At 40.7% G+C, this 11,400-nt stretch overlaps 2 protein-coding genes across 2 annotated transcripts in view; both read right to left on the reverse strand.

Moving 5' to 3' along the window:
* Positions 1-11,400, reverse strand: part of LOC309700493 (uncharacterized protein) — a 2,098,293-nt gene that overhangs the window by 84,234 nt on the left and 2,002,659 nt on the right. The gene's annotated exons all lie outside the window — the stretch shown is intronic.
* On the reverse strand, positions 3,382-10,936 carry LOC309701299 (uncharacterized protein). The gene is made up of 5 exons (XM_082525398.1): positions 10,175-10,936; positions 5,396-5,527; positions 5,210-5,311; positions 4,344-4,445; positions 3,382-3,833 (listed from the first exon to the last, which is right to left on the reverse strand). The coding sequence occupies exons 2-5, from the start codon at positions 5,482-5,484 to the stop codon at positions 3,764-3,766; spliced, it is 363 nt and encodes a 120-aa protein (XP_082381524.1). The 5' UTR covers positions 5,485-5,527; positions 10,175-10,936; the 3' UTR covers positions 3,382-3,763.

Consider the following 11,400-nt stretch of genomic DNA (forward strand, 5'->3'; position numbering starts at 1 on the left):
CGCTACGTCCAGATGAACAGAATCAACTTTTGGAGAAAGTTGAATCAGTATTTCAGCTTTAAGAGGGTATTTTAACACAAACATCAGTCCTTCTACTTAAGTATGTTTGACACTTTGTTTAATCATCATTTTTAATGATCAAATATAATTATGTTTGTTATTTGTGGATTTTAAATGTCCTTGACAGAGACAGATGATGATCATTATCCTGCACTGTGCTCTCAGGTTTGGTCGAGCTAGCACAAAGAATGGCTATGTTGAACTTCCTCCTGGGATCTACACTAAGAAGTGAGTCCAACATTAGCAGGGTCTCTTTCCTTTATCTGGATTCACTTTAGCATTCACAGTCACGTGAAGCTTGTTATTAACTCGATAAGTCAACCCAGGCTTTCAGCTGAGCGCTCACATGAAACACATGGTGTTGGCAGCATCTGATCAATCATATTCATGGAGACGTGTATCAGCAACAGAGCAGCTGAGTTTGCAGAAGGACGTCAAACTAAACCACAGGAACAATATGAGGAGATTACACACATAATAAAATACTAGCAGTAACACAGCTGCTGCAGACAAATCAGTCGTGTGATCGTGTGTGAGAGGAGAAGGACTGTAAAGGAGTTTGGTGTTAAAAGCTCTGTATGAATGTGGGAGACTTTGAAGGGCTTTAAAAAGGCCAATATAAAATAAAAGGCAGCAAAACTGCTGAGTGTGAAAGTCACCAGACTTATCAGACCTCTGTGATTAAGACCTGTAAGAACACCTGTTTGTACTTGTTGGCATTATATCAAACACACACGTATATTAAGCCTTTGTTTGAACTCTGGTTGAATTTGTTACTTTCAGACTGTGAAACATCACAGAGGCTGCAGCTGCAGATCTTTTATTCACCTGGAAATTTACTTTAAATGTTAGATGGAAAATGTGTTGCTCAGTTTCACCAAAGTAAGAACAAGAATCCATAAACCTTCATAAAGACAAACATCTCCCAGAACATTGAGCTGCTGAAGTGTCACTGAAGGGAAAAACTATTTGTCCTCCTCCATCCAGCAACACCTGAAACACCTGAGTGGAAGCTCCTCCCTACACTGTGTTTGAAGCAAAGCACAAAGGAGACACCTGCTGGAGCAGCTGGAGTCCTACAGACACTCAGCCTCTTCACTACACAAACACCTCCTACAACATCCACTCTTTCCACTCTGACTGCTGTGTTTGTGGAAACACTCCAACACACACCGCTTCACATACCAACATAGAAATGTGTGAAAAAGAGCTGAGCTGATATTAAACATGAGGATCTATTCAGAAATACAGAGTCAGGAACAACATCTAGACACACATTACCTCTCAGCAGCAGAAGAACAGCCTTTAAAGTCTTCACCAACACCCTTCGACTCGTTGCTCTTTAAGGAAACACAGCTGGGTTCAGGTCCAGGAGATTCTGGCCTCTTATTGATCCTAAGAGAAAAACAATAAATGTCACAGCTTCATGAGACAGGAAGGAAAAACTGGAAATATTAAATTAAAGACATGATGAACAATCTCATAAAAATAATGTACTTACTCTTTGTCACATAACAGTCTTTTGTTAAAGTTTACAATAACACCCTTGCTTAGTCTTTGCTCTGTACTGCAGTACTTGCATTGGTTTCACTGGACAAGTCTGCATGTGAATCTACAACTGATCTGACATTGTGGCACAAACACAGTAAACAAACACTACGAGCACCTTGTTTCATGTGCAGTGGCTTTCTTCTCATTCTGTTACTGAACACTGTATGAAAAGCCTCTCACTGCCAGCATCCTTCCAGCCCCACGACAACAAGACCAACTCACATCTTCACAACACCAAGAATTTTTCCCCTTTTCTTTGGAGAAACTGAGAAGCCAATAGGATTGTAGCTCAAACTTGCCCACAGTCCTGCTTCATCACTGCTCACTCCTACCTGTGTTGGTGCTGAGTGGACAGTCATAGCCTGCTGCTAGCATGAATGCTAAACGTACTGCTGTGGATGATCAGCAGAAAAACATGTGGTCAGTTTGACTGTTTGCTGTATTTAAAGTCTTTTTCTCAGTTCGTCTGTATTCAAAGTGCATTCGGGGCTTTAGCTGACAGCTCTTTGTGCTAACAAACTAAACTCTCTTAGTTTAAGCCAACAGACCAAACACAAAGCCTGCTGCTGCCTCCATGGGTTAGCTTGTGTGACTGGTGTTTACACCAATGAAATCTAAATCACACTACAGGGAGTGCAGAATTATTAGGCAAATGAGTATTTTGTCCACATCATCCTCTTCATGCATGTTGTCTTACTCCAAGCTGTATAGGCTCGAAAGCCTACTACCAATTAAGCATATTAGGCGATGTGCATCTCTGTAATGAGAAGGGGTGTGGTCTAATGACATCAACACCCTATATCAGGTGTGCATAATTATTAGGCAACGTCCTTTCCTTTGGCAAAATGGGTCAAAAGAAGGACTTGACAGGCTCAGAAAAGTCAAAAATAGTGAGATATCTTGCAGAGGGATGCAGCAGTCTCAAAATTGCAAAGCTTCTGAAGCGTGATCATCGAACAATCAAGCGTTTCATTCAAAATAGTCAACAGGGTCGCAAGAAGCGTGTGGAAAAACCAAGGCGCAAAATAACTGCCCATGAACTGAGAAAAGTCAAGCGTGCAGCTGCCAAGATGCCACTTGCCACCAGTTTGGCCATATTTCAGAGCTGCAACATCACTGGAGTGCCCAAAAGCACAAGGTGTGCAATACTCAGAGACATGGCCAAGGTAAGAAAGGCTGAAAGACGACCACCACTGAACAAGACACACAAGCTGAAACGTCAAGACTGGGCCAAGAAATATCTCAAGACTGGTTTTTCTAAGGTTTTATGGACTGATGAAATGAGAGTGAGTCTTGATGGGCCAGATGGATGGGCCCGTGGCTGGATTGGTAAAGGGCAGAGAGCTCCAGTCCGACTCAGACGCCAGCAAGGTGGAGGTGGAGTACTGGTTTGGGCTGGTATCATCAAAGATGAGCTTGTGGGGCCTTTTCGGGTTGAGGATGGAGTCAAGCTCAACTCCCAGTCCTACTGCCAGTTTCTGGAAAACACCTTCTTCAAGCAGTGGTACAGGAAGAAGTCTGCATCCTTCAAGAAAAACATGATTTTCATGCAGGACAATGCTCCATCACACGCGTCCAAGTACTCCACAGCGTGGCTGGCAAGAAAGGGTATAAAAGAAGAAAAACTAATGACATGGCCTCCTTGTTCACCTGATCTGAACCCCATTGAGAACCTGTGGTCCATCATCAAATGTGAGATTTACAAGGAGGGAAAACAGTACACCTCTCTGAACAGTGTCTGGGAGGCTGTGGTTGCTGCTGCACGCAATGTTGATGGTGAACAGATCAAAACACTGACAGAATCCATGGATGGCAGGCTTTTGAGTGTCCTTGCAAAGAAAGGTGGCTATATTGGTCGCTGATTTGTTTTTGTTTTGTTTTTGAATGTCAGAAATGTATATTTGTGAATGTGGAGATGTTATATTGGTTTCACTGGTAAAAATAAATAATTGAAATGGGTATATATTTGTTTTTTGTTAAGTTGCCTAATAATTATGCACAGTAATAGTCACCTGCACACACAGATATCCCCCTAAAATAGCTAAAACTAAAAACAAACTAAAAACTACTTCCAAAAACATTCAGCTTTGATATTAATGAGTTTTTTGGGTTCGTTGAGAACATGGTTGTTGTTCAATAATAACATTATTCCTCAAAAATACAACTTGCCTAATAATTCTGCACTCCCTGTAATGTGTCCTCCAAGGTGTTTGGTGGGAGCACTGAGTGAAACATAAGAGCTCTGGTAAAATAACAAACAGGGCTGTGAGAGCAACTGAAGTGATAAAAATACTGTTTAAAGATAAAAAACACTTTGATGTTCTCTCGTCACCTAACAAAGTCCAAACCCTGTGAACTATTTGAGCTTTAATAATTGTGGATTCAGGTATCCTGAACCCATCTTTGGACATTTGTAATTAAATATTTTAAAACTCCATCAGAGACTCCTGATGTGGCTGTTTGGAGAAGGAAAAGAGGGACAAAGTGCAGCGTCGAGCTGAGGCTTCATTCACTGCAAACCTACAGTTATGTTTCCTTATTTCTGCTGTTTGCATGTTCACAGCTGAAATAAAGCTGCCTCTTTGACTTCATCCTGTTGTGTTTGGGTCCAATCCTGCCTGCCACACAGCGCTACAGGACAAAGTCTAAGATTTTTATCTTTTTAATGAATCTTTGGTCATATTTATCCAGGAAAACACAAACATGTAAAGGAGTCATCACAGGTCTCTGACCTCGTTGGTCCAGGTTCACCACTGAAGTTTGGAGGATGATCATTGGACCAGTCACTCCTCACAGACGGACAGCTGGATCCTGCAGACTGTGACCTCTGACCTCTGCAGACACAAACATGTTTTATTCAATGATCAATTCTCTGATAAAGTGATTGAAGCAGCTGTGATCACACAGACTGCAGATAATGCAGCTGTTTCCTGTCAGTAACAGTCCTCTTAGATTAGAGTTCAGCTTTTTACAGGAAAACAAATGTCCCTGAATGCAACAGTGAGACACAGTCTGCCTGTGTGGCTGTGATAGCTGCCGTTAGGAGCGCTCATGTGTTTGCAGTTAGACGAGGAGATGTTACCATCATGGACACGTTAACAAATCCTGCAGCATCACGTGGCACAAACACTTTGTGTTCCTGTCATCTGCAAGCAACAGGAAGTTCATTAATAAAGGCGGGATGGAGACGCGACTGTGATGGTTCTCCTTCATCCAGCTGTTACACACATCTGGGCTCACAGGACGAGCCTTTGTCTAATACAGCAGCTGCTCTCTGAACACTTTTCTGAAGAGGAGCTGCACAAACCTTTGTTTGCTTTCTAGAGCAGCGTATCAAAGTCAAACTACCCACTGCTAGCAGCTGTTTCTATCATAGTTTAGGATCCAGATGTGTGAGGTCTAAATTTACACCTCTGATTAAAATACATAGTTAAAAACAGCCAATTGAGTCCAAATGTGTCTTAAAACCAGATAAACTGACAGTTACAGCTGAGCCTGTGTGTCCTTGGAGACACTGCTCTGCTACAGAGATGCATTTTAGAAACCAGGAAACATCAAAATCATTTAAATCAGAGAGTTCTTGTTACTAACAGCTCACCTCTCTGCAGCGGACACAGGCTGGACTTTAAAATTAACGATGTGACCATTAGACCAGTCACTCTTACAGGACACAGAGCTGGGTGGAGGTCCAGGCTGGTTCCTGTGAATAATGATGGAGCAGTGATGTGAGTGCTGAGCTGTGACATGGAGAAGAGTCATGGACAGTTAGAGATGGTCATCTCACCTCTGAGCTTTGGTCTGGCTCTCATGTTCCCCACACAGAGTGCTTTTAGAGGGAGGGACTCCCTCCTCTCTGTCCTCACACTGATCCATGCTGCTCAATTCACATCAGCTCACACACACTTTCTACCTTCACCTGCAGAGGAAACACAAATCATTCATGTGCACATCAACTGAGAGCTGCAGAGGTCGTGTCTGATGTGTTGGACTAACATCCATCTGAGACGCAGCTTTCATCAGTTCACTACAAAAAGTGTCACAGAGCCCATTTCAGCCTCCAAATCCTCCATTGCTGTAGTCCTACAAAGCAGCCGGTCAAACATGGCTGCAGAGAGCAGCTTTATGTCAGTAACCATGTCCAGGACCGAGCTGACTGCTTACAGAGTTCATACTCTAACTGCTAGCTGCTCTGCTAGCTAAGCTAACTCAGTAACAGTGACTCTGACAGCAGTTACTGTGGAACAGCGGCCGAGCTCAGGACACATTCAGTGTGTTTAGTCTGAGTCCTGGACTCTGATTCAATGGATTCAATCCAGCTCAGAGTTTCATGTGTTCATCAGAATAAAATACATGTACTAATATAACAGAAGTAATGCTCTGAATGCAGGACTGTAATGGAGGATAAATAAGGTTTTTACAGCCTGAAAGAAACATTCAGTTCATATATTTGTAGACAGTGAAGCAGTTTTTAATACTGCAGCTGTTTCCTTCACCTGTGTGTGTGTGAGCCACACCTTCATGTGCTGCTTTAGAAATATGTGGTCTGACTGCTCAGACTGAGTCTAGGAGGAAAGTTCACACGCTGGAGAAAGTTTTGTTCCTAACTTTGTCAGAGTTCGGCTCCAAAGACAAAGAAGACGGAGCTCACAGTCTGTAGATGGTCCTCAGTGTGTGTGTGAAGCCAAGAGAGCACACAGGAGTGTGTTTATGTCAGCAAATCAGTGTGTGTGAAGAGTCTGATGGAGTGTGTGAATGAGACTAAACACTGAAACCAACAGTCCAAGAAAAGCGTCTGGATTCCTTTAAGTTTAACTTAAAGAAGTCCAGACGCTTTTCTTTTTGTCTCCATAATGTCTCCATAATGCTGCAATGTTATCTGCCCCAGAAACACTGTGCAGAAGCTCTGATGGTGACACAGAAAAGTCACAGTGGAGATACTTCTGTCCACCTTTGATTAGACTCATTATAAAAAGGAAAACAAAGTTTGAACACAGTCATGTTTCCAGTTCACTGACTTACATTTATTCCATGGACACTCACTCTAACCTGAACCACAGCTACAACCCAACATTGTTGAGGCCTCATCTCCTCCTTTCCTGACTGTAGAGGTTAAATATGCAACAACCAACAAATAAAAGAATTTGGTTCATTTCAAAGAAATTCACACGGTGACCAAGTAAAGTAACCGTAGTAAAGGAGACAACATCCCGTTGATGGTGGGATTATTTGAAAGATTTGCTTTGGTCACGTCACCAAATGCAGTTGAACCACCCGTGGATCCATGTTTGACCATTCTACCACTCTGAGCTCTGCTTTTGAATCATTTTATTATTATCATCATTCATTTATTCATTCTTTGGAGGGGGGCTATTTCCTAATGCCGCCCTAATAAGCTGATGTTCAAGGGGAAATATAACAGAAACTCTTTCAGTGTTATTCATTAATAAATTAACAGATAAACTGTGAAGAAGAAAAAACTGAGATTTAAAGGAGAGAGTGAGAAACTTGATCATCCATCCTCATAATACATGTTTATCAGTATCTGCTGTGACCATACTGCAGTAATAACTACAAGTCTACATTTCTGTGACTGTTGATCAATCACAGCAGGAATCTGAGCTCATCTCTGCACACAGAGCAGCTTCAGCTCTGGGATAAACTGCTCGCTTCACGTCCTTCTCAGCTCACAGACATCTGAAGATTAAACCGCTACATTTTCGGCTAAAAAATATTAAAACGGTATTTGGTGAGACACAAACAGGGTTTTTCAAAGTTCAGTTCTGTTAGTTTCCACATGGCAGTTGTTGGTGTGCAGTAACGCCTTCTAAAAACAATGGCCACCAGGCCAAAGCAATGGTTCTGACTCGATCAGCATTAACCCCGCCCCCTGGGTTTGATGGGTGAGGTTGACAGATAAAATAAATTTATGGTGAGACCTGAAGGAGTCAACTGTGCCAAAATGAATTAATTAAATACACCATTAAATAATTATTTAAATGTGGCAATAATTAATTAAAACGTGAAATAAATAAATAATTAATTAAATGTGTCAAAAATTATTTATTTAATTAATTATTTCAAATTAAAATTTATTATTGTCACATTTAATTTATTATTTAATGGTGCATTTAATTAATTCATTATGGCACTCCTGGCGTTCCATACTGTGGTTGGGTCGACTTTACTATATAGATGTTTCACATGTTTCCATCTCAGCAGCCCCGTTGACAGATCACAGTATTATTACTTTTAAATTTAACCCTGAAAATAAAACGCAGTTTAAAAAAGATTACTGGAAATTAAATGCAGATCTATTAATTGATGACGGGTATGTTAAGATAGTTAAAGAGCTCCTCCATAACATTTACAACAACGTAACAATTGGCAATTACATACATAGATGGGAATTTTTTCATTTAAAGTTAGAGAATTTTCAATTACGTTTAGTAAAATGAAAAGTAGACAACAGAAGGAATTTGAAAGTAAATTACTTTACAATATAAATAACTACTGTAATAGACATTTTATGTCAGAGGCTGATAAGAAATCCCTGTTGTCTTTACAGGCTCAATTAGATGATCTATACAAGAAAAAGGCTCATGGAGCTTACATTAGAGCTCGTGCAAAATGGATAGAAGAAGGTGAAAAAGTGCTTCATATTTCTACAATTTGGAGAAACGGAGGCAAGAAAAGAAATCTATTAATACATTAATCATAAATGGGGAGGAATGCACAAATCATAAGACTGTAGCGGAAGAAAAACATAAATTTTACTCAAATTTATTCTCCTTTAATTGCTGATTCATTAACTTTTTGTGATCAGATTGAACCTTATACTCCAAAAATCGATTCTGCATTCAGAGAAATTTGTGATTCTGATATATCACTGGATGACTGAGATCAAGCCTTAAACAAACTGAAAATGACAAAGCTCCTGGTCAGGACGGCTTGACTGAAATCTTTTATAAATTCTTCTGGAAAGAAATAAAAGAGTTTTTCTTCAAAACTATTAGCGAAATCATTAGTAATGAAATGTTGGCAACGACAATGAAACAATAATTCAAACGGTATTTTGGTTTTATTTCCCCAAAGTAATTTTGGAGAAGCTGGGTGACATTGAATTTCTTATAAAGTGCGACTTTGAAATTTCCAAATTAAATTATCCAATTTTCACAAACAGGTTCTCCAGTACTGGAAAATGATACACAAGCATATTTTTTCTCCACATACAAATTCGATTTGGAACAACAGATGTATACGATAAAAGAAAATCCATCTTTTATAAGGATTGGATGGATCATGGCATTTGGACGGTTTTACACCTTTTAGACAATGACGGAAATGTGTTAACATATAACAAATTCATAGATAATTATGGCATATCATGTACTCAGAGTAAATTCATTAAAGTTGTGAAAGCCATTCCCCCTGCAATGATTCAGATGTCTTCCCCCGACTGAACAACAACCCGTCAACAACATGCTGTGACTCTTCTTCCCTCTAAAGTCCTGGTGTTAACACTCACCCTGCATCAGCTTCACCTTTTTTTAAATTGTTTTTACTTTTCAAACCAACGGATCATTTGAAGCCAACCATCCAAAAACTGCTTCAGCTGTGTTTGATGTTTATGCTACAGCCTGTTTAGAATGTGTTACATACTTAAAAGGATAAATCAATATGAAGAACATGAAAGTAATTTGGGCTAAATGTGGAAGGAAAAATCGTCATTGACATTTAGTAGTGCTGTATATTGCTGATTATCCTGATTTGTTGTTTAGTTTTGCATTGTTACATAAAGATACATGTTAGAGGGATTTTTGGGTTGTTGGCGCCCTCTTGTAAGAATAATTAGATTGCAGATAGGGGGCAGGTGCTGAGAAGAATTTTTTCTTCTTCCTGTTCCTTTTCACCCATGGGTGCAGTGTTATATTAATGGGAAGGAGGATCTGTATGTAGGAAACAAAACACTGTTGAACCACGTGTGAAATAAATAAAGAAATGAAATGAAATATAATCAATATCAGATATCAGAGCAACAGAAACCTCGGTGATCAGGACGCTGGGACTGAGAACAGGAAGTGGCTCAAACGTCACAGTTTCATAACGTCACCCTGAACTCCACTCACGGAGTTTCTGTCGCCATTGTAGTTTTTAAAGTCCCGTGATAAAGGCGGGGCTTTCTGTGAATCCGCACGCTCATTGGCTAATAGCTCGAGATTGACACATCGTTATCCAATGAGCGTGCGGGAACTTCCGACATAAAGTTGTTTCCTTTGAAAAACCAAAGTCTGATTATTTTTGCCTCCACTGACGGAGCCTGTTGTTCCCGCCACAGAGACACAGTAATGTCAGAGCGGTGTTAACACTCACCCTGCCTCAGCACAGCTCTCACTCTCCTCCTGCTCTCTCACACTAAACGGAGGCTCAGCTAAACTCACTTCCTCTCTACTTACAGGAAACCAGCGCTCAGAGGAGCCGACCGGCCTCACATTTCACCCACAGACACGAACAGCGTGGAATTATTTTATGTCATAAGAAGAAACATATTCATGTTAACACTCACCTGCCTCAGCTCCACCTTCCTCCTCCTGCTGCTCTGAACGGAGGCTCAATACTTTCACTTTCACTGCTGCTCCCTAAACACAGAGGATGCTGGGACTTGTAGTTGTTTCCTTCCGGTGCGGTCTTCCTCTTTGTTTGTTTGTGTTTGTGTTCAAGTTATTTCGATCATGTAAACATCAACAGAACACGTGAAGCCACACAGAGTTTGTATGTCGAGGTGGGTAGGAGGGTTTGAGGGTTTGGGGAGGGGTCAGAGGGAAGAGGTCTCTCAGTCTTGACAATCCACATTGATGGCATTGCATCTTTCAGCGTGTTTGTGGGTCGATTTGGATGCTCCAGGTGTGAGAGCAGCCACTCAGCCTCTGCTGCAGATGTGTGTCACAAGTTCATCTAGTAGTAGGCTATGGCACTTGGCCACAGGTGGCAGCAGTGGACTGGCCTCCATGTGAGACTGCTCCAGCTGCTATGTGATAGTCCAGCTGCAAACTGAAGATCATATGCAAGTTTTGGAAATTAAACTGTACAATATAAAGCGCCTTGAGGCGACTGTTGTTGTGATTTGGTGCTATATAAATAAAATTGAATTGAAATTCAGAATATTCTTAACTTAGCTTTAAAACCAACCCAATCTAACTCTCCTCCACACTCACAAACAAAGACAAACCAACTGACACATCTGAGTCCCTCACTTTCTTCAATCCACTCACTCTCACAAGCTCCACTTAGTCACACTGGCTCTGTTTATTACTAATTACTATTGTCTCCCCAGAAACACTTCTGTTTTCTTTTTTCCTATTTCAGTTGTGTTTTTTGTGCTTTTGCAGCATTTTTTTTTTTTATTGCTGGTGTTTTCTTAAGTTGCAGTCCATTTGGCCTCTCAGGGCCACCGTAGATAAAGGCCAAAAATAAATACATAACATCATTTCAAATCAGTTTAAAGGTTTATTTGCAAGACACAAAAACAGAAAAAATTAAAAGTTACAAATGTATTGTGCATGAAACAGGAATTCAAACGTGGCTCAAATGTGTGTCACAAGTTCATCTGGCTGTAGGCTATGGCACTTGACCACAGGTGGCGCTAATTGACTTGACTCCATTTGAGTGCGCACAAAGTAAACTGCACACTTTAGTTGTGAAGCAAAAACACTGAAATCGCAGTAATAACACGCACGAGGGGAACGATAACGAAGACAAGATGCTCCTGATCGTTGCTCTTGCTGTCCTGTG

The sequence above is a fragment of the Aulonocara stuartgranti genome (genome assembly GCF_965226115.1).
Source record: "Aulonocara stuartgranti genome assembly, chromosome: 3".
Taxonomy (NCBI): domain Eukaryota; kingdom Metazoa; phylum Chordata; class Actinopteri; order Cichliformes; family Cichlidae; genus Aulonocara; species Aulonocara stuartgranti.

Excerpts from the sequence above, each read along its gene's own strand:
- LOC309701299 (XM_082525398.1), bottom strand. The coding sequence starts at position 5,484 with ATGGATCAGTGTGAGGACAGAGAGGAGGGAGTCCCTCCCTCTAAAAGC. Across the intron at positions 4,446-5,209 it reads CCTGTGTCCGCTGCAGAGAG|AGGTCAGAGGTCACAGTCTG; the intron begins GTGAGCTGTTAG and ends TTGTGTCTGCAG. Across the intron at positions 3,834-4,343 it reads GGTGAACCTGGACCAACGAG|TGCTCCCACCAAACACCTTG; the intron begins GTCAGAGACCTG and ends TGTTTCACTCAG.